The sequence below is a fragment of the Nymphalis io genome, chromosome 5 (assembly GCF_905147045.1).
Source record: "Nymphalis io chromosome 5, ilAglIoxx1.1, whole genome shotgun sequence".
Taxonomy (NCBI): Eukaryota; Metazoa; Arthropoda; class Insecta; order Lepidoptera; family Nymphalidae; genus Nymphalis; species Nymphalis io.
Window position 1 is genome coordinate 122,488 of NC_065892.1, and position 27,894 is coordinate 150,381.

General features: G+C 37.8%; 2 protein-coding genes across 7 annotated transcripts in view; both read left to right on the top strand.

The window, feature by feature from the left end:
• The first annotated feature begins 4,631 nt into the window (after positions 1–4,631).
• Positions 4,632–10,015, top strand: LOC126768783 (translocation protein SEC63 homolog). Its single transcript, XM_050487095.1, has 12 exons — positions 4,632–4,854; positions 5,081–5,412; positions 5,684–5,854; positions 5,955–6,161; positions 6,554–6,782; positions 6,956–7,249; positions 7,372–7,498; positions 7,769–8,022; positions 8,340–8,533; positions 8,612–8,777; positions 9,087–9,208; positions 9,863–10,015. Exons 1-12 carry the CDS (start codon positions 4,731–4,733, stop codon positions 9,911–9,913), a joined length of 2,271 nt encoding a protein of 756 aa, XP_050343052.1. The 5' UTR covers positions 4,632–4,730; the 3' UTR covers positions 9,914–10,015.
• A 3,791-nt stretch (positions 10,016–13,806) lies between these two features.
• Positions 13,807–27,894, top strand: part of LOC126768778 (PDZ and LIM domain protein Zasp) — a 39,019-nt gene continuing 24,931 nt past the window's right edge. For 4 of the 6 annotated variants that reach the window (XM_050487076.1, XM_050487081.1, XM_050487082.1 and 1 more), the window contains exons 1-2: positions 13,808–14,032; positions 26,116–26,220. In XM_050487076.1, coding sequence (XP_050343033.1) covers positions 26,116–26,220 — 105 coding nt within the window. In that variant the 5' untranslated portion in view covers positions 13,808–14,032. Of the gene's footprint in view, positions 14,033–26,115; positions 26,221–27,894 lie in introns of all 6 variants that reach the window. The other 2 variants (XM_050487080.1, XM_050487078.1) reach the window with 1 other exon arrangement.

Genomic DNA, 27,894 nt, shown 5'->3' on the forward strand with positions numbered 1-27,894 from the left:
ACTGCCACTTCAGCCTGCTAATTTTGCAAGCTATGTCGGTGACTCCGGTTCTTTTCCGGATAATCTCATTTCTGATCTTATCCTTCAAAGATACTCCGAGCATAACTCGCTCCATAGCACGCTGAGCGACTTTGAATTTGTGGACTAGTCCCGCAGTTAGTGTCCACGTTTCGGCACCGTATGTCATGGCAGGTAAGACGCATTGGTTGAAGACTTTCGTCTTCAAACATTGCGGTATAGACGACTTGAGGACTTGACGAAGGTTGCCAAATGCTGCCCATCCCAAGCGAATTCTTCGATCGGCTTCCTTCTCGAAGTTGTTCCTACCGATTTGTATAATCTGTCCTAGGTAGGTATATTCACTAACAACTTCGAGAGGTTTGCCCTCGACGTATATCGGTCCCGGCACGACATGCCTATTGAACATGACCTTGGTCTTGTCCAAGTTCATGCCGAGACCGACACACCGGGAAGACTCGCCTAGGCTACGCAGCATTTCGGTGAGTTGTTCCAGCGACTCTGCTATGATGACGATATCGTCGGCAAATCGAAGGTGTGAGATGTACTCGCCGTTTACATTGACTCCATACCTAGTCCAATCCAGCGTTTTGAAAACGTCTTCCAACGCGTTGGTGAACAGTTTCGGGGATATTACATCCCCCTGTCTCACCCCTCTGCGCAGTTGGATCGCCTTCGTCTTACAGTCCTGGATGTGGACAGTCATTGTAGCGGCGTTGTACAGACATCTCAGTACCTCGATATATCTCCAATCGATATGACATCTCTGCAATGAGTCGAGCACTGCCCAGGTTTCGATGGAGTCGAAGGCTTTCTCGTAGTCCACAAATGCCATACACAGCGGCTGATTGTACTCTTCGGTCTTCTGCACAATCTGCCGAACAGTATGGATGTGGTCCACGGTGCTGTAGCCTGATCGAAAGCCGGCTTGCTCTGGGGGCTGGAACTCGTCAAGTCGTCTGGCGAGACGGTTCGTGACGACTCTTGAGAACAGCTTATACACGTGACTCAGGAGGGAGATTGGTCTGTAGTTTTTCAAGAGGGTTTTATCACCTTTCTTGAAAAACAGTACCACCTCACTCCCGCTCCACGTTTCCGGGGTCTTGCCATGTTGGATGACGGAATTAAAGAGGCTTGCTAGCTCTTTCAGGACCGGAGTCCCGCCTGCCTTAAGCAACTCTGTTGTGATTCCGTCATCTCCCGGAGATTTGTTGTTTTTAAGCTGTTCTAGAGCCGCCCTAATCTCTCCTTGGTCAACGACCGGGAGCTCCTCGGAGTAATGGCGCATAAGAGGGGCGCGCTGGTCATCAATACTGATTCCCATGGGTTTATCCGATCTTGAAGAGAACAACTGCCCATAAAACCTCTCTACTTCTCCGATAATCTCAGGCCTAGAGGTAACGACCCCACCATTTTCAGTTTTAAGTTTTGTCAGACGCGGCCTCCCAAACTTGCGAGCGAACACTTTCGATCCCCGATTTTGCTCAATCGCAGCCTTGATGGCACGGGTATTGGAGCGTCGGAGATCGCGTCGCGTCAGCGTTTTTATTGTTCGGTTTAAGGCCTTATCTGACAAAAACGATGGTAGTTCTCGTCGTTTTCTCATGAGCTCGAGTGTCTCAGCAGAGAGTTTTGGTGCGTTGTCTCTTCTCTGTGGCGGAAAACACTTGCGGGATGTGTTTTGCAGTATTTTGACCAGCGTGTCGGTTCTCTCATCAATGCTGCTTATGGTTTCCAACGCGGTGAATTGATTTTGAAGTTCCATTTGGAACTTTTCGGAGCCTTGAGCAGCTTGGAGCATGGTAGGTCGGAGAGTAGACCTCATCATTCTCGATCTTTCGGCTTTTAAGTTGATATTTAGAGTGCCTCGAACCAAGCGGTGATTACTTCCGGTATTAAACCTGTTGATCACTGAAACATCTCTAAATATGTGCCTTTTATTCGAGATGATAAAGTCTATCTCGTTCCTTGTCACGTTATCGGGGCTTCGCCAGGTCCACCTCCTCTGAGGCTTCTTTTGAAAGAAAGAATTCATCAAAAAAAGCCCCTGCGCTTCGAGGAAGTTTACCAGCATTTGCCCCCTGTGATTTCTGCAGCCCAAGCCGTAAGGTCCGACTTTCGATTCACCGCTATCTTGTACTCCCACTTTAGCATTAAAGTCTCCCATAACAACATTGTAGTGGGCCCTCGAGGTGTCGTTGAGGGCCTTTGCGATGTCCTCGTACATCGCTTCGACCACATCATCAGAGTATGTCGAAGTTGGCGCATATACCTGTACAACCTTCAGGGAGTACCTGTCGGAAAGTTTTAGGACAAGGTACGCTACCCGGTTCGACACACTACTGATTTCCACAATGCTGCTAATGAGATCCTTTTTGACTAGAAAACCGACACCACCCTGGGAGAGGTTATCACCTTCGCGGAAGTAGAGTAAGTTACCGGACTCTAGAGTTATCGTGTCCTCCCCCTGTCTTCGGACTTCAGATAACCCCAGTATATGCCAGTTTATATGACTTAACTCTACTTCTAATTCGGCGAGGTGATGGTCCAGCCTCATCGAGCGTCCATTATACGTTGCCATTTTCAGTCGTTTTATACGGTAGCCTGCCGTGAACCGGTGATTCTTAGCACCCCCTGCCCTGCCGATACCGCGACCGCTACCTTGGTCGGGCCTAGCGGGCTTGCCGGTAACTGGGGGCCTTTTTTTGGGCGCATCTGCCATTTAGGGAGGTGGTTTGCCCATACTCGCCGCGCTGGGCAGGCGTGTTGGCGAGCGCAGTAGGGGGTAAGATGTTTATGGGAGGGGGGACGCTGCTGCCCATCCCCCCTTTTCCCCGTCCCTCAGTCGCCTCTTACGACACCCACGGGATGAGATTGGGGGAGTACTATTCTAAGCCGGTACTCCACGGCGGATTTGAATATGAACATTATCAATTAAAAAAGGTTTTTTTTTTTAATTAAAAGAATTTTTCATGTCTGTTATCAGAGGATGTGGCTTATAGCAGTTTTGTGGAAAGTTTTCTGTGTAAGTGGGTAACGTAGACTTTATTTTATTAAAAAAAAATAACGATCCCTAAGAAAATTGCAAAAACGTAACCCAAGGTCCTAATAATACCTTTTTAAATTTTATAATTTTTTTTAAAATTAGTCAATATATCAATCCTAATGCAATTAAATAGCTTTTTAATAAAGGTTGATTATATACATGTAATTTCTCTTTAAATTTTTTTAATCGGACCTCTCGTTTAGAAGTTAGGACTGGTATAATGACGCAAAAAGTAAAAAAAATGTCGAGGTGTTCAATAAAAAATTGCTATGTTCCGGTTTTAAGGGCGAATAAGCCAGTGTAATTAAAGGCACAAGGGATATAACAAATTAGTTCCCAAAGTTAGTGGCGCATTGGCGATAGAAGGGATGGTTAATATTTTTTTATAATGCCAATGTCTATGAGTGGTGGTGAACTATTGTATAAAAAAAAAATATAAACATAACCTAATAATAAATAAAGGCATGAAAAAATACGCACGGCGTATGTTTTATATGTATATGCCCTTAGAGCTTTAATAATAATTATGTCCTCCGGACCGGGCGGGCAAACTCAAGAGAAATTAGCCAACTGTGCAGGACGTATTATAGTTTTTTTTTTTTGTTAGAGAGGGCCAACTATCAGGAGGCTCATCTGATGGAAAGTGACTACCGCCGCCCATGGACACCTGCAACACCCGAGGCCTTGCAGGTGCGTTGCCAGCCTTTAAGGAATGTGTACGCTCTTTTCTTGAAGGTCATATCGGTTCAAAAAAGTCGCCGGCGATAGCTGTGAAACCTCACAGAATAATTGTGCGAAGCAGGAAAAGCCTTAGAAATCACACTGTTGTGAATTTCAAGACATTGTGATGGTGAGGGTGCCTCACAGGTGCACTTTCTGTTACCTAATCCGATAAGACGACAATCCGACACGACCGGAGAGTTCAATTAAATGTGACCTAACAAAAAATATAAGCAATCTCTCAATCAATGTTCGACAATCTTCCGTACTAACACAATCGTACATCGCATGTATTCATAGAAATAATTTTTAATAATATTATTAATTATTATATCCGATCGAATCTTTAGTTCGGCTTTGGCAACCTTCGGCTGAAATGGGTCGAAGTTTAATTGACTAAAGTTCAGAAAGACTTAAATAGTTTATTTTGTTAGTCAATACAACACTCGACATCAAAAAATTGAAACTTTGTGACTAATATGTAAAAAACTTTTAAGTATATGTATTTATTAATTGTTATTGTTAATTGGAAAATAATTGGCAATTGTTATTATATATGTATCAACAGTATTGCCAGATTATAATAGATATTATTTTGATTAGAACAACAAGTTAATACTTTTTGTGCCACGTTTCTCCAAATGATAGGGGTAATTATCAAGCCTTTTACTAAATTCTGTTATTGTAAGACAATTATTGCTACGTAAAAAAGTTCATTATTAATATTAATAAATTATATTCTTCTATGCTTTTGACATTACAATTTACAACCAATGTGTAATGGGTACATCACTACTCTGTAGTATAGACTATAGGTATGAATAATTGTAAAATTATAAATGACATGACACGATTGACACGTCAGGCTATGAGGCTACCGTTGTTCTTGTAGCGCGGTGCTTACTAATTTTCTCTTATTTAAAACATATAATGGAAATAATTTAAAATGGGCGGACAAAAATTTGAATATGATGAAAGTGGAGCAACATACTTTTATTTTGTTTTATCATTCCTTGCGCTAATATTAGTGCCGGCGACATTTTATTATTGGCCAAGAAAAAGGAAAGAAGGTAAGTTCTGCTCTTATATATGAAATAATCAATATTCCTCGAGAATTCCTGCTTAAATTATTATTAGCGTTTGATTTTCTGTGAATAACATTTGTATCAGACTTGATTTCATATATTAACTGATTAAAGATTTCAAGTCACGTTACTATTCACGGTGCATGTAATTTGTCGCGTTGATATTTTATGTGATAACGTCGTATTTATCAGCCTCCGTTTAAATTTCCAGATCCAGCCAAACAAGCAGAACTATGTCAGTGTCCAAGTTGCATACAAAAACAAATTATCATAGAACAGTCCCAACCATATAAGAATGTTAAAAATTTCTTTATCATGTTAGCAATTATCTCAGGATGGGTACTGTTCGCTTTTCTTGCTATTAAAGTCTCCCAATTTGATTATGAGATGTCTAATTTTGACCCATATGAAATATTAGGATTACCTCCCGGAGCAACACAAGCGGAAATAAAAAAATCTTATCGTAAGCAATCATTAATACTTCACCCTGATAAGGAAACGGGAGATGAAAAAGCTTTTATGAAATTAACAAAAGCATATCAAGTAAGTTGTGTAAAGTTTTGAATAATTAATATGACTGATTTTCATTGAAAATAACTCTGGTAATATTTAATTAAGGACTAACATTGAACTGTATCGTCATTATTAATTTATATACATATATGTTACATTTATTTAAAAAAAAGTGTACATATCAAATTTATTTAATAAATGCTTTTTGTGAGGATATTATTTAGTGTAAGTCATCATTAGATGTATACATTGTATAAGAACAATATTAAAAGAATATAAGCGACAATTAATGTTTATTTAGGCTCTAACAGATGACGAAGCAAGGAGAAATTGGGAGAAATATGGCAACCCAGATGGGCCTGGAGCTATGAGCTTTGGTATTGCTTTGCCAAGCTGGATCGTAGAGAAAGAAAACAGTGTGTGGGTGCTAGGACTGTATGCATTAGTGTTTATGGTTGCATTACCTACAGCAGTATGTATCATATTTGTATTGTCTAATATTACATACACGTGACAAACAATTAACTACACTGGCTCTATATCGAAAGTAATTTAACTTAATTTAATTACAGGTTGGTACCTGGTGGTATCGCTCCATCCGGTTTTCAGGAGAACAAGTGTTGTTAGACACAACACAAATGTATTTTTATTTTTGTCATAAAACACCTTCAATGCCTTTAAAGAGAGCTTTGATGATTTTAGCGGCATCATGTGAATTTGATAGACGACACAACTCGGAAATAATTGAGAGAATAACTGATAATGAGGAAGTTCCTATGGTATGATTTAAGATTGATTTTTTTTACATATTATATTAAATGTATTAATGTTTAAAATGTTAAACTAATAATTTTAATTTCATTTTAATTTGTCAATTTATAAGTAAGTCTATACTTTTATGATTACTCTCATAAAAGTATATCATATAAAAAAAATGAAAGGTTTGAGATTGCATATATTTTGTTAAATCATTAATGCAAGAGGAGATTCTATCACTTATGTATATCAAAATGGATTTTCTTAAAACTAATTTATTTTTCTTACCTAACTAAAAGGTTTTATTTATATTTTAAACATATGTACATTACAAAATGTGTGGATTAAATTGATCAATCAGCAACCAGATAGAAGAATGTGTAATTCATTCCATAATAGAAATGCTTAATTACAGTTACTTCGTGAGCTGCCAAATTTGGGCGAAAAAAATAAGGAGCAACCATTATGTCGGCCTTATAGTATTAAGGCTCGAGCATTGTTGCACGCGCACTTGTTGCGCATGCGCCTGCCTCAGGACACGTTAGAGGTCGATCGGCGGTACATCGTTTCACGCTGCCCAGATCTCATTGTGGAGATGGTGAATTGTGTTAATCAGCTCATTGCTCTTGCATACGCTAGAAGAAGTGAGTCAAAGAAATTTTATAGCAAGTTCTTTACAAATATATATTGATTTTATATAATTTCACAGTAAATTTTTATGCATTTTGTGCAAGTTTTATCACTAGTATTATCAGAATTATGTGATCAATTTATTATAATTAATTTATTTTAATTTTGTGTTCTGTTTATTTTTCAGTACCTCGTTTACCAACCATAGGAACAATCGAAAATTGCATGAAGCTATCTCCAATGATAGTTCAGGGACTATGGGATAAAAAATCGCCCCTACTGCAGCTGCCATATATAACAGACGACCACTTAAAATATTTTGTAAATCGTAAAAAACCTATCAAATCTCTGTTGCAACTCGCTCAACTATCTGGTGAAGAGAGGAGGCAGGTTCTTAGATTTTTAAATGACAAACAGTTTGACGATGTAATGAAAGTGCTGGGCAACATGCCTTACATCCATTTCCAAGTTAACACTGAAGGTACGCATAACTTTTTCACGCAAGTTTTTGTTTGCTTGTTATTTGGGCTGTTTGTTTTTTATTTTTTAATGGACAAGTAAGAATTGGATAGAAAATACAAGTCCATTTTAATGATGTTGCAGTTATCGACGATGAGAACTCTACAGTAGTGACAGCCGGCGCCATAGTAACGGTGACCGTGTTCCTCCGTAGGACTAACATGAAGGAGCTCTTTGGAGACACAAGTATTAAAGAAAAGAATACTATGAAGTAAGTCCTGTTATATAATAAACTAGCTTTCGCTCGCGTTTTAGGGGGACAGGGATAACTGTTAGGTATTAAAATGTCCTTCTTGGGGTTCAATCTTACTTCATACCAAACTTTATCAAAATTGGTTCTGTGGTTTAGCCCTGATGGCGTAAAAACATAAATTAAGGCTGATTGATAACTAAATAAAAAGTATAATGGGAGAGAATGTAGTCTGTGTCATAATTAAATAACACATAACACAATCATTAATTACTTTTAACAATCTTACAGGGACGACGAGGATGGCGGTGGAGAAAACGGGGAGAAGGGAGAGAATGACAAAAATGACAAAAAGGATGCGCAAAAACGACCAGTCTGGATGAAACAGAAAAAGCACGCGCCGGCTAAGAAGAGTAAAAAGCCAGCGCCCAAACAACAAGCCAAGCCAGCACCGGCACCAGCGCCAACACCAGCGGCAGCACCGGCGACCCCTGCCACTGAACAAAAGTCTAAAGATAAGGAACCAAAGAAAAAAGACGACGAAGGTGAGAGGATTTAAAGATTTATTTAGAGATTCTGTTTATAGATCGAGTTACTAAAAATAATTTAATTCTTAAAATAATAATAGCTCAAATATAATTACGATTTGATCTTGCTAATGTTTATAAGACAATTATAGCTTTTCTAAATCAAGATTATTTGTAATAATAGCACAAAAAGCAGTGGATTCTGAGTCGATTGTAAAACAGTGGATTCTGAGTCGATTGTAAAAAATAATGTTAAAGAATAGAGTATATATTTTTTATTATATTTATAAATGTAAATCTTTCAAAACAGAAACACTGACATAGCTTAACGATAGGTCAAGGCGAGGAGTCCGACGAAGGCAGCTCCGACGAATCCGGCTCCTCCAGCGAGGGCTCCGGAGACAAGTCCGCGCCCGACGCAGAGGACGACGACCAGTGGGACAAGTTCCAGAAGCGGATACAGAAACGAGAGCGACTCGAGGGAAGGTCCAAGAGCTCGCATCCCGTGCACTGCCCCTACTTCCCATCGGTAAGGTCGGCCACAACTGTCAGGTGACGTGACGTCACGGCGCTGGATAGCCGAGTTTGACCGAACCACTGTCCGCAGGAGAAGCAGGAGTACTGGTGGTGCTACATCTGCGACCGAAAGTCCAACACGCTGCTGACGGCGCCCGCGCACGTCACGGCGCTCGTGTCGTCACACGAGCTGCAGCTGCGCTTCACCGCGCCGCGCTGGCCCGGACTGTACACCTTCGTGTGCTGTCTGCGCTCAGGTACGGCGCACGCACACACACACACACACACACACACACACACACACACACAGACACACACACAAACACACACACACACACACACACACACACACACACACACACACACACACACACACACAAACACACACACACACACACCCACACACACATACACACATCGCGCGACCGGACGGTACACCTTCGTGTGCTGTCTTCGCTCAGGTACGGCGCACGCACACACACACACCGCGACCGGACTGTACACACATATAGGACAATACAGTAAAGTCAGTTTCTAAAGCGTGTAACACTCCCGTCTCGATTCAGATTCGTACATCAAGATGGAGCAGGAGCAGGACATGAAGCTGGACGTGAAGGGGGCGGCCGCCGTGCCCGCCGAGCACCCGCAGTGGGACCTCAGCGACTCCGACTCGGAGAACAACGACGAGGTGAGCGATTGCGGTGTACACTGCACTGCCCTCCCGGATTCTACGGTTTTGACTTATAAATGGGCGGCATTTTGAAATCACTGTTGGAGCGCCTGATTATTATTTGAAGCAACAATGTAAACCTGTGTACCGACAACTTAATTTTACTTATAATTACCGCTCACCGTCACCGTTTGATGGTGATTAGCGTTCTTACCGGCAACGAGTTAATACACGTTTCTAAGTACAATCACAGACGGACACTTCGGTTTTATTTATTTGTAGAGTTAAACATATCTCTTCCTCCCCCTTATTTGACGATATCGACTTAGACTACGACGTCATAATCTCGATAGTGGAGTGAGGAAAAGTGCGTTTCTGTTATTTATTTTTGTTGAACATGAAATCGTGACTAAAGGCGTAATTAAGTGTGAAGTTTTGTATGATTTAGTTTTATCAATATATTTTTTTATTTTTATAATAGAATGATAAAACACGTAAAACATATTACAATAATAATTTCAATTTTTGTACTTTTTCGTTACTTTAAGAAACTTTTTTAAAAAGTGGTGTTCAGCAAGGCTCTGTGCAGACCGCGAATAACTGAAGGCTCCTCTTAAAGATATTCGTATAAGTTTACAATGTTTATTAATGAGAGCATGTTTAATTCCCCAGGGCGGCAACGAGAGCGAGTTTACAACAGACGACGAGGTGGAGGAGGAGTAATATTATATTAGTTATTTTTATAGAGTTTTTAATGAGGTGTGCGAGGAATAAACTTGTTGTATGGGTCGAGAGCGGTGAATATAGTAACTTTTATATTCAAAATCTTTTATTACCTATTTATATTTTTGACTAAAAATTAAGAATATAATATCAGTCTAATTAAAAAAAAATGTATTTTTACTAAATATCAATTTGCCACAAGTGATACATCTTTTGTTGAAATAAGAGTATAACTCATTGGGTCTTGGCATGAACTTATGTAGTCTTTTTTTTTTTTATAGAATAGGAAGGTGGACGAGCATATGGGCCACCTGATGGTAAGTGGTCACCAAACGCCCTTAGACATTGGCATTGTAAGAAATGTCAACCATCGCTTATAGCCATGCGCCACCAACCTTGGGAACTAAGATTTTATGTCCCTTGTGCCTGTAATTACACTGGCTCACTCACCCTTCAAACCGGAACACAACAATATCAAGTATTGCTGTTTTGCGGTAGAATATCTGATGAGTGGGTGGGACCTACCCAGACGAGCTTGCACAAAGCCCTGCCGCCAGTAAATAAACCTTCCTCATTAGACGTGCTAGAAAGCCTTTTTGTTTGTATTGACTCCAAATATACAAACTGTGCAGCTCTATAAGAGAGACGCTGGCGTGTATGCATTCTTTTTTTGTTAAAACTAACAACACTTTAGGCAAGCCGCTCTAAATATTCTGATTTCGTGTCTAAGTAATTAAATTCGTAGGATTGACGTAACTGGCAAGATATCTTCAGGAGCTGCAGACAATGCGGGGGTGCGTCAGGGGTCAATTCTTGGTTCTTTTATCTTCCTTAGTTATATAAATGTCCTTACTTATCTTACAACAACAGCAGCACCAAACACGATATAGGTTTTCTGTTGACCTTTCTTTAATTGTTAAAATAATAAGTCGTCAATTAATATCTGACTACGGGAACATTGCTCTTACTCTAAACTAGTACATTGTTGTCGTGTGAAAAAATAATAATAAATATAAAATTCACAACGCCCGACTAGATGGGTAACACCTATTTTACTTTTAAATGGTGATATTATATCACCAGTATCTATGAGCTAAGGTTCAACACTACAAGATGCAACTCTGGCGATACCGGGGCCATATCCGTCGTGATATTGCGTGCCATCTGTGCTGCGGTGGTTGTACGACGGAAATCTTATTCTAAAAAAACACGCAATTTCGATATTTTCATGCTCACTGACAGACGCTGTGGCCTCGCAAGAACCGTCACCTGTCCCTGCTGGTGAGTGTCCATCCTCGGTTGTCCCCACTACCGCTCTTCTACATCTATGTTTTGAGGCAGTAACGTTGAACCGTTAAATATATAGGTAACGTATGTAAGCAGACACATGTGTGAGTTAAGGGCCAACCACTCCCTAGTGTTACAATGCAATTATATATATTATATAGAGGGGCCGGTATCGTGGTTGGTATAGTTGCCTTTCACGCCGAAGGTTGTTGTGGGTTCGACTCCCACCCAGGGCAAACATTTGTGTGCATGAACATGTCTGTTTGTCCTGAGTCTGCTGTCTGGATGTAAATATCTATATAAGTATGTATTTACAAAAGAATAGTAGTATATCAGTTGTCTGGTTTCCATAGTACAAGCTCTGCTTAGTTTGGGATCTGATTGCCGGGTGTGAATAATGTCCCAGGATAAAATTATTATATATTAACAATAGCTGCCCGCACCGACTTCGTATGAGTTAAATTCATACAAAGTTATCCCCTTCCCATGATATTGAAATTTAAAGAATACAGTGTAGGTAACAAGGGGTTCATCTCAGTATAAGCTGTGCTAATGCACAGCACTGATTTTCAGATGGCCCCTGACTATTGGGTAAACATAAACAAATGCGCGCACACGAAAATAACCTATAATATTTTGTATTATAGGTTTTTTCGTGACCCTATAATATTTTGTACCATTTTTTTCTTTTCATAATTATTTAAAATAGGTAGATTCTCGACAGATTGGCAAATGTCTCACCTGATGGTAGGTACCCATAGACATCGGCATTGTAAAAAATATTAGTCAACTTTCTATCAGGTGCGCCTCCTGCACGTTTCCACTCTTACAAAAAAAAATGATGTCCTCCCGACCGATTTCGTCTTGATCGAGATCTATAATAATGTATGGTATAATGTATGCTAATATGAGTTCGTTTAAATGTAGCAGAGGTTGTTGAGAGGTTAGCCAACTGCGCAGGACATATTATAGTGCGCACACTTGTGTTCGACCTGGGATTTAAACCCAGGACCTCCGCGTCTGCGGCCTTACATCCAGCTACTAGAGTAGACCAACGAGGCATGGAGCCGCTCCTGACCAACACGCTTTCTCCCTTTACCATTTTCCAACTCCCTAAAATATATTTTTTTCTACTACAACACAATTTTATTTATAATTACGATATTTTATTACTAAATACTAATTTTATTACTAAACGTGCGATGCTTGGGCAGATAGAATCCGAAATGAGGACATTCGCCAGAGAACTAAAGTCACCGACATCGCGCTTAGAATTAGCTCGCTGAAGTGGAAGTGGGCTGGTCATGTCTCCGCATTGATGGCCGATGGAGCCGACACGTGTTGGAGTGGAGACCCACGCTTAGGCAAACGTAGTGTAGAACGCCCTGTGACAAGATGGGCCGACGATTTAAAAAAGGTGGCAGGTTCGGGATGGATGCGGACTGCCCAAGATCGGGATGGTTGGAGTTCTATGGGGGAGGCTTTCGTCCAGCAGTGGACGGCAAAAGGCTGAAAAAAATATTACTAAATATATTACGAATTATTGTATGTATTATGTAACACTAACAATCTTTTCAAATAGGAGATATTTTGCTTCACCAATTTTATAAACAAGGAATTTTAAAAAACCCTGAGCTGCAGGGCCCCTAAGCAGTTGACTATACCGCCGAATGAATAATCCGGCCTTGAAGTAATGATTGTTTTTACTTACAAAATCTACAATTTTAAACATTGTAACTCAAACGCAGAAGTACTCTCGATTCTCTCACTCTCATAATGCGATGAGATGGTAATCTGACACAGAGAGTTCCGACATAGGCCCAACGGCCTTACGCGTTTCTCGACTCACGAAGTGTTAAGACTGCTACCTCCAAATTTCGGATACTGACAATTTCTTGACAAAAAAAACCATAGCTTTTTACTAAACCGACCCAGGACCTCTATAATCTCGAAATCTGCAGTTTTATTCAGCTAGACGAACGAGACAACTGTCAATTTATAATATATTGCTACCGTCCGTTCTGAAAATACAAACAAACTTTAACTATTATCATATTATGTAAATTCTAAAGCGCTCTTAATTTTCCCGCCACTTAATATTAGAATGATTATAACTCGTTTTAAAAAACTTTAAAATAAAAATATATTACTAATTTTATTAATATAGTTTACGTTTTGAACTCTCATATTTATGTTTATAAATTTTTTACACATTCACATTTATTTATATTTTTAAATGCAATGCAAATTAAAGGTAGCGAAAACATTAAAACTGTAAGAACCTACTCGTACCTACTTAAAAATAGTATTGCAAATAAGTTTTTCAACATTTAATCTTCATATAAACATACGAACAGAAAAAGGCGAGCGTACTTATTGCACTTTATTTTTATCTTCTAAGCTTATAGTACATTTATAATCGCACTCTTTTTCACATTTAGTTAAAATGCTTACGATTGCAAATATTCAATTCGGAGAGACCGGTGGTCTTTCAATAATATCGTGGTTCGTGCACAAAGGGATGCAAGTGCGGCTGCTCCGAGGGTATCGTCCTCGGAGGCTGCGTGGCCGCGCCCCGCAGGCAGCTCCGCGGGGCGCGGACGGGAGGCGGCGCGGCTCGCGACTCGGGCCCGCAGCCGCACTCGCGCGCCGAAGCCCGCCGTACACTCACGATCGACCGACCGACGCCCGCGCCCGGTGTCGTGTTACCGCTCTAAATATATCTTGCGAGCGCGATCGCCTATTTGGAAACGTTTGCGCGCCGTGTTTTGAACCAGTGATTGATAGTGCCGAGTGAAGAATCTATCCTTATTGACGCGATCGTCCGTCGAAGTGAGTATCCTTCGCGATTTCTCTAGGACGAGATTCTGCTCGCGAATATTGTATTACCGCACCGCGGTTTTAAAATAAACAGCTGTTTCTCAGAATCGATAGCGTTGGTAACGTGCTAAATTGGGATTTTGTTACGACTAAAATGTTCAGGAAATTCGAGAGGTTTTCGTATAATGATTATATAAATTCAAATATACTTATTAGAATTAAATAAAGGACATCAGTCATGTCACACGCTTAATAGTTTAATTATCTTCAGTGATTAAGTGTCTATATATTGTATACATTAAGGTATATTATGTTTCCTTAATATATTTGATTCACGCAACAATTAATGTATGTATTACTTTATGTGATGGTAACAGCTAGTTTTAAACTAAATTAAGTTTGATGCAAACAACAATAGGCAATCTAAATATTCTTATTAGGTGGATTAGAGCTGGTTTCGAGATCAGGACCATTGCATAAGCAGTCGTTTCGCTCGGGCAAAGTGGGCAGCGGATTTGTTTAGTTTACTGATTCACGATAAAAATTTGAGTTGGAAATTTACACTAGTAGTAATTAAAAATTATAAATGAAATGCGATATATTTTTTAGTTTCATAAAAAATAATAATTAAATAATAATGGAGTAATTTAAAGAGTAACCGAACCTTCTACGGACATAATACGTTTCTAATAGTGTTTTAGATTGAAACTAATACTTAATTAATAACACAGCAAATAACCTTACATAGTTTTGACAATACTTAGCCTCGTTAAAACTACACAGAAAGCTGATGTCGTAAAAATATATTACGTATTCATTAATCCTGGCAATATATAAAGTTCATAACAATTTTTTGTTACATAATTATTGTGAAGTCTCCTGTGTTCATGGCTGCACCTTTGGATATGGCCCGCAGTTTCGATTTGTGATATCCCAGTATTGGCCACGGGTTGGCGCGATGAATCGAACCGCGTACTGATAGTGGGCCGGTTAGACGAGTCCCAGGCGGAGTGCAACGGCCCAAACCAAAAGGGAATTTTAAAACGTTCATACTTGCAAGCCCTTTGATCTTGTAATACATACCTATCGACCTGAGCTTACTTATATTCGCTGCGAACCTAATGTTAGTGCAGTATGACACTATTTTACTACTTCTTTCTTACAGAATGGTACCTATTAATATTAATTTAAAACAAATTTCATAACGATATGCATCGGTTTAGTCCTTTGTTAATTACAAACAAAGGATAATAAGGAAATAGGAAATGCGAATAGATGCACGGTGTTTATAAATATTGTAATGGAATAACAACCGGTTTCAAATGAAGCAGATGTGTTAATGCGGTTTATCTTTATGTTAATTATTTGATAGACCTATTGCGTCGTTTGGTTTGAGCGAAATAAACTCAGTAAATAATATCACATGCTTATTGTAACTTACCTATGCACCGTATGTACGAGATAAAGTCATATAAACACAACAATGTTCTTATGTGGAAACACTTAGATGTTGTGGTTTGGTCTGTCTGGGCAAATATAATTATTAATGACGTCTGATGATATAATAGTATAATTATATTTACAACTGGTATCTAATATAGTTGACCCCAATAATGTTTATTAAGTACAACATTGACATTAATGTATTTACTTGTATTTGATTTCAATTTACTTGATAAATAGAAAATTAGTTATTACAAAATCTAATTTGTTAATAATTTACATTTAAAGTGAAAAATTGAAAATAAATATATTGGTGACAGTATTTGTAATCATTATTTAAATATATCCAATTTAATTTAAACTAATCAATTATTTCTCAGCGTCGAATCGGTGCAAAGCAAGGGTTATAAGAGTCAGAGCCGCATAGAACATTAAGTTTACCCGTTTTTTCAACCATTACCAGCACCATCACTCCGCCTAAAAAGGTGCTACTAGACCTTTATTATATTTATTAACACACACACACACACACACAACATTAAAGGCTTTTGACAGAGCAATATTGTTATGTTTATTATGTGACTGACAATTTTTAGTTCTGTCAATTTAAAAAATAGGATCTTCCTAGAATTACGAAATCTCATAACTTTCTATTTATTTTAATTGAAATATAAACGACGTCATCTGGAAAGTCAATTTCTATGAATTTTACTAAAGTTTTTAACCTAGTTACTGAACGGACATGGTGTCTATGTGACAGATAGATGCACACGTGAAGTAACCTTGTGATTTCCTTTCCTTGTGTATAAATAAACATAATATGACACAATGTGCGCGCGCTGTGCACTGAATATTTCACCGTCGTTAACACATCAATAAATTGACAACATCTCGTCTTAATGACTTTTAATGTTTTACTATTTCTGTTTTACCTTTTTATAACTGCTCACAACATTAGGCTTTCTGTGCTATTAATTAATTTATATTAATTCAAAATACAAACTGTAAGGTCATTTTTCCTGTGACTGTTCTTAGTCCGGTTGAGTCGGATTTCCGTCTTATCCCGCTATGTGAGTGAGGAATACAGCAGTAAATATGACTGAGTCTGCGCCTTTCCTTCTGCACTGTAATAGTTCCCTTCTCTTCTGCATTTCAATAATTTTCGTGTCTAGAGATAGATGGCTAGTGTTGATAATTTGGAGATAATACTTTTGCTGTTACATTCAGTGAACCTCCGAGGATGTAATTAAGCATTACACTATGATGCTGATGTTGCTCTGACTGACATTTTATTTTTCGCGTCATAATTCAATAAATTGTATTCTCGTAAATTTCAAGAATCCAATGTTACTTATATTTACGTTACCTACCCATCAATGAAAGAAAGAAGCTGCAGATTACAGCTACTTTGTGCAATCATAATAATTGATTGGCCTAGTTACCTGGCACATATTTTGAATATTCGATGCAATAAATTATTCGAATTCCGTCATAACTAACCGATAAAATTAATGGGTGAATATATAAAATGTTTTAAAGCGCGTTGATTTGGTCCGTAAGTGCAGAGCATTTAATGTACCTAAACGATGAGTCACATTCTGTATTCATTAGGTATTTATTTTATTTGCGTCTAATCAGTAATCACGAAGGTTGTGAATCGTGTAAACGAGTTTTGAGATTGAGGAAACGATGCGCGTCAGATCGTTGTGGAGAACTGGAACTGCGTACAAACAAACGATACTTCGTGATAAGCAGCTAATTTTAGTGGTTCTGTGATTTATCAATTGAGGTACACAATAGTAATTTGACCTAGTTGTTTGAAAACCAATGTTTTGCATTAAAATGTGCTGGAACGAATGCATTCGATATACACAATGTTGGTTTATTGACATTCGATTCAACAATTGAAGACGATAGTCTTAAGGCTCTGTTAAATAAACATTTAATCGTGAGTGAACACGTCGAAAGATATTTTAAGGTGTTGTCCAGTTGTCGCTCGGCAGACCGGCGGCTCGCTGGACCAAATACCTCGATAAATACTTTAAAGTTTTTGTTGCCATGAGCTTGGCTTGATGAGTCAGAGGTCGCCTCGCCTGGTCAGGGTTTAGCTTACTCATATCTGTATCATAACCCATACGTACGTACGTATAACCGCGGGCTCCCTTTTTTGTATACTAATTTCGAAAGGCGGAATTACAATGGCATGACCATTTCATGTTTATGAATTGGTAACTTTGAAATTTAACACAGAAATATAAATAACGTTAGTTAATATAATCGGTATATAAATAAAACTACGACATATTTAATCACAAAAGTTGGTACTTATTATAAACAGTAAAATTTGTCAAGCTATCAATGAGTAAAGTGAATAGGTACACTCGGAGGCGGCCGGCGGGTGGACGTGCCATTCATAAACATGCCAATATGGCACCGGGATCAATCGTGCACATCCGTTTTGCTCATTCTTAGGTCGTAAGCCAAGTCCTCGTCTGGAACAATACTAATTTTATACCATAATAGATATATCATGCGCCGTGTGGACTTGAAGACTTGCGTTTGTAGACAGAGGATCATATTCAACTACAACATTACTTATATATATATTTATATTAATGCATATCTTTGTTTGTTTCGACTAACATTCTATACCGAAAATCTGTTTGATTTGAGACTGTATAGTTTTTGTTGACTCTTAGTTTCTGCTACTATTACTAGTGAATATATATATTTTTTAACAAAGAAGTATTGCAGCGCATGCTTCAGATAGTTTTTCATCTGTTAATACATAATTAAAATACATCAGCCTGACCTACTTCTATACTATAAATAATAATAATTTGAACGTCTTGTTGAAAATTTTTGTACTAGACAGGTCGATGTTTTCTATGGGTTTTGACTTTGGTCTTGTATATACTATTATGATATTTTTTTATTACAATACATCGGTTTAATAACTTCGTATTTGATTCGGTGCTTTAAAATCGTGAATTTTGTTGTTTTTTGGTCGCAGTGCTAAGGATTTGTAGTGTTTTTATTCCTTCGCATAAATGATTAGCAATCAGTATGTAAGTACTTGTTTTGCGCTACAAAACGCCTAATTGTAAAATCACATACTAATTGATCACGGATCACATACTGAATGATAGGAATATTATATACTGAATACTAATTACAAAACAAAATTAAAAGATTACAGAATGTTGTGTCTATACCTAAAGAACATGTGCCTATTAAGTAGGTACATAGATGTTTTTCAGTGCGTCGAGTTCCGCTAGAGTCGTGACAAGAGGCGGAATATTTATGCTAATAATCTGATTATTTAATTACCGACGCCGTTATCTTGGGATGTCACATTATCTGTAAGCTCGATAGTAATAATTTCAAAGTAGTGTTATCAATGGGGGGCAACACGCACACATCATTGTATGGCTTCCCGCCAACTGTTTCGCAAGCGCTCTATATTTGCCCATCAAGGTTTCACTTCTCACTTTGCATTTTGGGGGTTATTGACATTACAGCGGTGTTACATAATTCGTTATACAACTTTTAAACTGTAACACGAAAAATTCTGGACAGATATTACGGGAGACTGGCGAGGTGGCGAACGCGCAGTGACGTGTGCGAAGTGCCAAGTTTACGTTACCGCCCACGATTACAAAAATAATACGAGGTCGCAATAATGTCGACTGAAAATTCTACATATCACTGAGAAAATGACGTTTTTGACGGACGAATAATATACTGACTGGCATGAAGTATACGCAAAGTATTCATTATTTTTGGTTGTTGTTAGGGATAAAGAGCTGCAGTTCAATGTAAACAACGAATGGAACGAAAACTCGATAATCCAAACAAAAGTTGCTTAAGTTTGTGATATTTGCAAAGCTGCGTCTCCACCGCAATTATTGAAGCTTACGTCATTAAGTAGAACAAATAAAAATATTTATTTCTCTCTTAAAACACTTATTCTTTTTTAACGTTTTAATTCGAAATAAAAATGTCCAAGTACAATTTATTAATTTACAAATCTTTATATACTTTTATCTCAAATATTTGTAGTAAATTTATTAAATATATATTGCTGTAAAATAAAAGACGTAAGCGTAAGTTGTTATATTGTATATTATAAAAAACACAATCAGGAGTGGAGGGGTGTATCTATATACCTATATACGGAAAGTAAAAGACAAAATTTGCTATGATTAAGTTCCATATTCATGGAAATAATAGTAAAGAATAATAAAAAATTACAATTAAAATTGTCTTACGTAAATTACAACAATGTTTCAAATAATTAATACCTAAATTTGTATTCGCACATCGGTAGCTTTGCCTCACGCGTTTAGCTACGCGTGCAAAGTGTGAGCAAAATCGAATATTGCATATTATTTGTTACTTCGATAAGGGATTGATAAGACTAATACAAACAAAATATCGTATTTATTGGGTTGCGATCGATAGACGGTTTAGCTCCGATAGCAGCACCTTTATTGAACTTTTTCCAAGCTCTTGATAGCGTTAAAATAAATAAAGATATTTGAGAAGTGTATAAAGCAGAAAGAATTCCGATAGCACATTCGATGAGATAAAAATTGTATAATTTTGATGGCGCCACGTCTTAGTTAATTTTGAATACTTACTCGAGTATAAGAGACGCCAGCGCTTGCGACACCCCGACCGGACCGTGGCATGCAATATGCGTTTGTTTCATACGCAACCGAAGGTAGCGAGGCCCGGGTCGACCCGAACTATCAGTGAAAGCTGCTTCACTCCCTGCCCTGAATTGGTAAAATCAAAAGTCTTTATTGTGAGCCGTGGCGACCTTTGAAGGCCGCAGCTGCACAAACAGCGCACGTACCGATGTGTCTCGTAATTACAAATACGGCAATGACATCAGCTATGTATGAAAATGTTTTAAATTCGTTACAATATTTACTTTCAAACGTGTACAATTTATACAGACAACAAAGGTAGGAAGTTTTCTGTAAACTCTAACGATAATTAATTAATTCAGCGAATAGATCGCTGCCAGTACTGCCATGTACTGCGCAGCAGGCAGCTCGCGCAGTACCACTATGCACAGGTGTGTTACTTGTAATAACACACACCCGTTAAATATAATTTACTTCAGCTAAATCAGGACCTGCTTGCTTGGTCACCGCTTGCCAAAAACTCTATTTTGAGACAAACATAGTCGACATTAACTTTGAGCCGTATTGCCAATGCCACATTATATACTCATAAAGTGTTCGTGCTTGTGTAAAGAAATAAAACGCTGTTTGTATTTTAATGTTGTCTTCGAGTAAATTTATTTAAGAGGTCACTGTTTATTCGGGATCGCGCATTTTAAAGGCGTTTTTGTGATAATTGGTATAATAAACAACAACATCTGCAAAGACATATTTGGAGCGCTTCAAAGTGACCGTGCCTATAGGTATTTCAATGATAGTACATGTTTTGAAATATAAAATTAATGGTCACTTAAAAATGTAAACACAACAAACTCGACATTGCAAAATCAATGAGAATGAGAACCAAAATCTTTTTTATTTTCATTGTTAAATGTACAAATTTAGTAAATTGTAAAATTTTAAAACGCAGTTTAAATATACCCCATCGGGAATCATTTGTGTTTATTCTGTGTTAAATCCTTATTACGTTTTTGTGAAAACATAATTATCTTAAAAGGTCAGCTCATTACAGGCTACAGGCAGGAACTCGCAGACAATTGTTATGTACTGTTCTATATTAACAACTTGGTGACAGTTCGCCTCAAAGACGTGCGTATAAAGTATGTATGTATAATATAAAATCAGATGCATATCGTTAGCTTCACACACATACACATAATAACCGTCCTACTATAGTTTTACACAACACATCATTGAACATTGAAATATTGTCATAAATGTTTTTGTAGGTAATTATTATCATTGAAGAATGAATTTGAAAAGAAAAGTAAATATAAATAATTCGAATACCTATACTAAAATATATAATAAATATAAATAATTCGAGTACCACGAAATAGATGTGTTACTTGTCTTACTTATATATTAATAGGAGTGTACGCGTAAAGCACCCACTATAATTTATTACAATAAAAAATATATAAACAAAAATGTTAAAAGGTAAAAACCATTTATCTTGACCTCTTTAAGGTTTTTACAAAGTTTTTTTGATTTCTCCCAAACACCGAAGTAATCTCATGCTATACTTTATTATTTATGCGACAACGACAGCGATAGTCGGCTGTCGGCGGTCGGCGTTCGGCGGTCGGCGATATTCTGAGGCTTACTCATATGAGTGACGTCATCGGTTGCATGAATAACAATCAGGTAAAAATCAAATGCGTAAGTCAAGCCGTCGATTCAGACGTTGCTTCTCAGAAGTGTTACGTTTAATATAAAAGAAATCTCATGTCATCGAATCATTATTTCGGAAGGTATTCGTTTTAATTTCAAAACATACCTACTGACTAACGCTTATCGCCTTCGTTAAGTTTATCTTCATCTAGTATTTATTACTGGATAACTAGACTACAATTATATTCGGGACGTCACGGTAGTATGCGCAAGCGATCCCGTAGCGTCCTCCGAAAAGACGGTGTGGGTACCGCTCATTTTTTAGTGGGCATTCCGGCGCCTTCTGCGTCGGCGAGTCCCACATGCCCCCCACTTCATGTGAAAGAAACGCGTAAATGCGTTTTTCCAGCGAAAAAAAAAGGCTACAAATATATATCATAATAATTATTAAGTATATACATTATGTGTACAAGCTACATATTAACCAAAAGAAAACAAAAGTTTATCTTAAGAATTGCAAACTGCACTCATCATAGAAATGGCCAAGTATTTCAATAAAAACCAAGCACCATGACGTCATCAAACTCGAAATCCTTATACATTCAAATGACTCGCCGGCCGCGTGACACGCCCTCATAGTTATAGTTTTTATTAAATTTGTTTATGCTTACATTCATTCGTATTTTCTAACTTTGAATCTTAAAATGGTAAAATGTGTAGTTTTCTCAAACGAAATAATTATTAAAATTTCATATGTGAATTATATCAAAATTCACTTAAGTTTTCAGTAATCAGTAACAGCCTGTTAATGTCCTGCTGGGCTATGGCCTCCTCTCCCTTTTTTGGGGAGAAGGTTTGGAGCTTATTCCACCACGCTGCTCCAATGCGGGTTGGTAGAATACACATGTGGCAGAATTTCAATGAAATTAGACACATGCAGGTTTCCTTACGATGTTTTCCTTCACCGTCAAGCACAAAATGAATTATAAACACAAATTAAGTACACGAAAATTCAGTGATGCTTGCCCAGGTTTGAACCCACAATCTTCGGATAAGATTCACGCGTTCTAACCACAAGGCCATCTCGGCTTTTAAGTTTTAAAAAATATATTGAAATCAAAATCAACTACTTATTTAACAAGCCATATTGTAAAAATCCAATAAACCGCCTTGGATACTTCTTTTTTTTAAATGAATCATATTTTAAATCAACGTGTCACTTATTTATTCATTACTATTACGATATTGTAATTGTGTTTGAACGATAAGGTAACCGCACACGCACGTACTGTTTAAGCGCGGTCAACAGCGCGGTGGTCGATATGGGTCTCGCGATATTTAGTACTTCTAATAACAATATATTAAGAATGGTTTTTAAGAAACTTTTCCTAGGTAGTAATCACTAAATATTATAAAAAGAGCCCTCTGCCGCGTCTATTTGTTCGTCTGTCGGAACCCGAAAAACTCAAAAACTGGTAACTTGGTAGGACTGACTCACACATGCATACATAGATGAGAAGATTTAGGTTTAGGTGTATAATTTGAAGCGTATGATTGTTGAAGACGTTGGAAATAAAAATGTTGACTAGGATTTTAACTGGCGAGCGCCGTGTAAACCAATAGAGTTGTATGTATAACGATATACACGTTTAATGTGTTAGTGCCTTACACTTATTCTATCTGTCGAATAGTTAGTACTAACTAATTCCTGCGATATAATTTTAGCTTTGTCTCAACTGTTATACCTGAAACACTAGACAAAAACTACAAATCACATCTAATGTAACTCAACTTGTTTTATTGAGAAAATCCAGGATACATATATTCTTTAATGAATAACGCATTGCTCCTTCTGTGTTTGAAGAGTTTTTATTATAAATTAATGTGAATTGATGGAGACGCTGCAGTACCAGTTAAAGAGAGCCGTCCTTTTGATTGGTAGAGAATCATCGGACAAAACTGAAGCAGTCAATCAAAAATCAAAAATCTCAAATCTCAAGCTATTATTATACAGCAGTAAGTTTTCGCATTTAACGCCCGACCCTTGCGCAATCAGCTCTAGACGTAGGTACTGTTTATTCTTAGTACAGTTCATTAGTTGCGTATTACACAACGATTAGTACTAGTATTTTATACGCCACATATTAAACTCGCTGCGTATTATTTCAATAGAATTTTCACCCACTTCCGGACTATTATTATATATTTTTATTTTTGCACACGTTTTATAAACGATTCATAAAACAAATGCAATATGTGCGCGAATTTGTTGTTACAAATTACGAAACGTTAAAATGACAAGAATTTATATAAAATAAATAAAAAATACTTAAGAAAATGTAAAATAACCTTTCAATATAAAAATAGCCATAAAAAAGGTTACGGTTTCTACTTTCTACTTAAGATTTGATCATTACCTTTACGAATAGCTATAAAAGTCAATACGACTGATATCAAGCGCCCCATATTTTTCGATAACTTACTGTATACCTGAATGTTATTTTTCACTTTTTACATCATTTTATTTTGTTATACATGAAACATATCTCCCGTTTAAGGTTAGACCAAATATCAACCTCTTTAATCAACCTTGATGTTTTAATCGAGACAATTGTGATGTCAAAAGGCAAATATATCACGAGTGATTTATAATACCGTTTTAATATGTTTTAATAAGTGTCACCTACGTGATGCTGTGAGACCTTAAATCCTAATAAAAAAATAAATGTTTGTTCGATAAAATGTATTAAATTTTGGACGATTAACACGTTCTGAGCGAGGAGATATCAAAAGCGAGTTGCATTTACACATTTGTTTACCGTTAGAAAAATATTCAACGGTTCATTTATACGGACCCTTATCACTCTTATGAAGGTATAGACGAGACCACGAGAGACTCGTAAGTATAAATGAAAACGTGAACATTGTATACAACATACGCGTTCAAAACAATCGGTCAATACTGTTGGAAATTTAATTTATAAACGGTATACTCTCCGTTTAAATAAAAAACGATCAATTGATAAAACGATTGATTTCTTGATTAAATAAAGATTATATCAAAGAGGCGAAGAGAAATCTATTCTTTGAAAACTGATAAATTATTAGTTATTGTATATTCCTTGTACCGATAACGAAAGTTTTGCTCTCAGCCTCCTTTCACTAATGTCTTTTGGTTCGCACTTAGATCTTCACCGAGATAAAATAGATCGCAATGTCCGAAGAGTTACCGAGTGCGGTCAGTGAAGCTTTGAGAGAAAATAAATCTTCAATTAGGTCAATCAAATGCCAGCTCGGGCGTATGCTGCTCTATAGTTTTTTTCCCAGTCATTAAAATATTTCGTTTATAGTCGTCTGCCACAAGCTTACACTAAATATTTTAATATTACAAGTATTTAAATATAAACAGAACAAAGTTTGTGGAAAAGACGACGAAATAACACGACGGAACGCGTTGACCCTTTCGAAAAAGAGATACTTACCTATTACATATTATATTGAATGTTAGATGCTTGTTTACATTAATAATAAAGTATAACTATGTAGCTATATGCTCTTAGGTACACATCGTTACCAAATCGTTTTTTACTGGTGGTAGGGCTTTGTGCAAGCTCGTCTGGGTAGGTACCACCCACTCATCAGATATTCTACCGCAAAACAGCAATACTTGATATTGTTGTGTTCCGGTTTGAAGGGTGAGTGAGCCAGTGTAATTACAGGCACAAGGGACATAAAATCTTAGATCCCAAGATTGGTGGCGCATTGGCTATAAGCGATGGTTGACATTTCTTACAATGCCAATGTCTAAGGGCGTTTGGTGACCACTTACCATCAGGTGGCCCATATGCTCGTCCACCTTCCTATTCTATATATATAAAAAAAGCTGTATTGCAAAATGTCACAATGCTGCGTAGAGGAAGCTCTCTCACAACGAGAAGGTTTGGAAATTATTACACTATGCCACTCTTGTGCGGGTTGGTGGATAGCATTTACGCATGGTTTCCTTACGATGTTTTTCTTAACCCTCGGCGGTTGGAGATGAATTAAACTCAAAATAAGCTTATAAAAACTCAGTGGTCGGCTTGCCTGGTTTTGAACTCACGATTCTTCATTTAAGATCCAAGTATTCTATACACTGGTCCAATTCGTTTCTCTGGAATCGATATTAAAACTAAAAATAAGCACGCCTAATATTGCATCATTATTTATTATAAAATGATCTTTATACACATATTTATGTATGTGCAGGATGTACGTGTAGGTATATATTACGAATGTACCGAATCTGTTGACCTGTACAAGTGGGTAGTTTTCATTATTAATGTTTTTGTAAATGTTTGACAGATGGCACAGTTGATCACTGTGCGGCTAAACAAGTCGGACCAGCAGCCGCTGGGCTTCCGGCTGCAGGGCGGCAAAGACTTTGGCACTCCACTAGTTGTGCAAAAGGTAAGCTACCAGTATAAATTATAGTCTCATGTGCACAATATATTTAAACATAACTTTTTATACCCTTTTAACAGAAGGAGAATTAGTTTTGATGATTATAATATTTGTTGTTTTTATTTTTTATTATAGTATACATTTAGTTTATTTCTTGACCAATATTATTAATAAAATAAGTAAGTTATCAGTTATTTTAAATTACCGTAATCATAGTAAATGGAACGAGTACTTTCGAAAATATAAAATATTGAATAAACACTCGAGATATTTGATTTGAGTTACAAAAGCTGTTGGTTTAAAAACTACGATATAGATAGATATGTAGGTATACAAGAGTCGTTCAAATTTCAAAGCGATAGGAGCGGGATTGAGATGTGCTAACTTAAGACGGGACACTAGTGTAACAATAACATGAAATAGAACACGTATCTAAGTTCCGTCTAAGTAATATGTTTATGTTTCGTGGATGTAACGAAGCCCACACAACGACACACGGCTATCGGCCGATCGATCCGGCGAGACGACAAAAAGGTGCAACACTCACTAACAAACAAATTCAATGAACAAAAACGACGCTTATACACAATTGCTAGCTATTTACTTATAAATAAATAATAATCCGTACTCTTAAGTTTTATCATTTTTTTTTTTTTTTTATATTCGCCGGGAGGGCAAATGACTCTACTCCACCTGATGGTAAGTGGTAGTAGAGTCCAAACGCGACGACGGCCAGTACAGACGCGAAAAACGTTCTGCACTAGCCGTCTTCGCCTTGCCGGCCCGCAAGATGCCTCGCCTTCACGCCTCGTTTGAAGGAACCCGGGTTGTAAGAGGAGGGGAACACGTGAGCTGGTAAGGAATTCCATTTTTTGGAAGTGCGACAAAGAAAGGAGTTGCCAAATTTCTTTGTTCGCGATGGAATTGATGTCACAGTTAGGCGGTGACATCGAGAACCAGCTCGCGTGGACTGAAGAAGGAAGGGGGAAGCAGGAATTAGAGAGAATAATTCTTTAGAGCACTCGCCGTGATACAGTCGATAGAAAGCGCTCAGTGCTGCTATCTCACGACGCAATTGTAAAGGTTCAAGGGTGTTTGTGACCTTTACGTCGCCAATAATGCATACGGCACGTCGCTGCAACCGGTCCAAGGCCTCAAGTAGGTACTTAGCGGAGCCATCCCAAAGGTGCGAGCAATATTCCACGCAAGACCGTACTTGTGTTTTGTACAGCAGGCACAGTTGTTGTGGCGTGAAAAAGCGCCGCACCTTGTTCAGAACTCCGAGTTTCCGTGAAGCTGTTTTTATAACAGCCTCGATGTAATCCCTTGGACTAAGGTCGCAGCGAACGTCAATCCCCAGCATGGCGATTTTGCTTTGCATCACCAGCGGAGTACCACAGAGGGAGGGAAGAGGGGAAAATGTTGACTTTTTCGCCGTGAGAGCGCATACCTGTGTTTTCTTGGCATTAAACTCAACAATATTATCAGAGCCCCATTTGGCGACGAGCTCTAACGTCCTATCGAGTTCAATGACAAGATCCTTCCGCCTCTCCTCAATTTCCGCTCGCCCAGCCACTGCGCGTCCGTGGTATCCACCATGCACTGTACTATCGTCTGCATAGCAATGTATGTTCCCAAGAGAGAGCATATCATTGATATGCAAAAAAGAAAGAGTGTGGG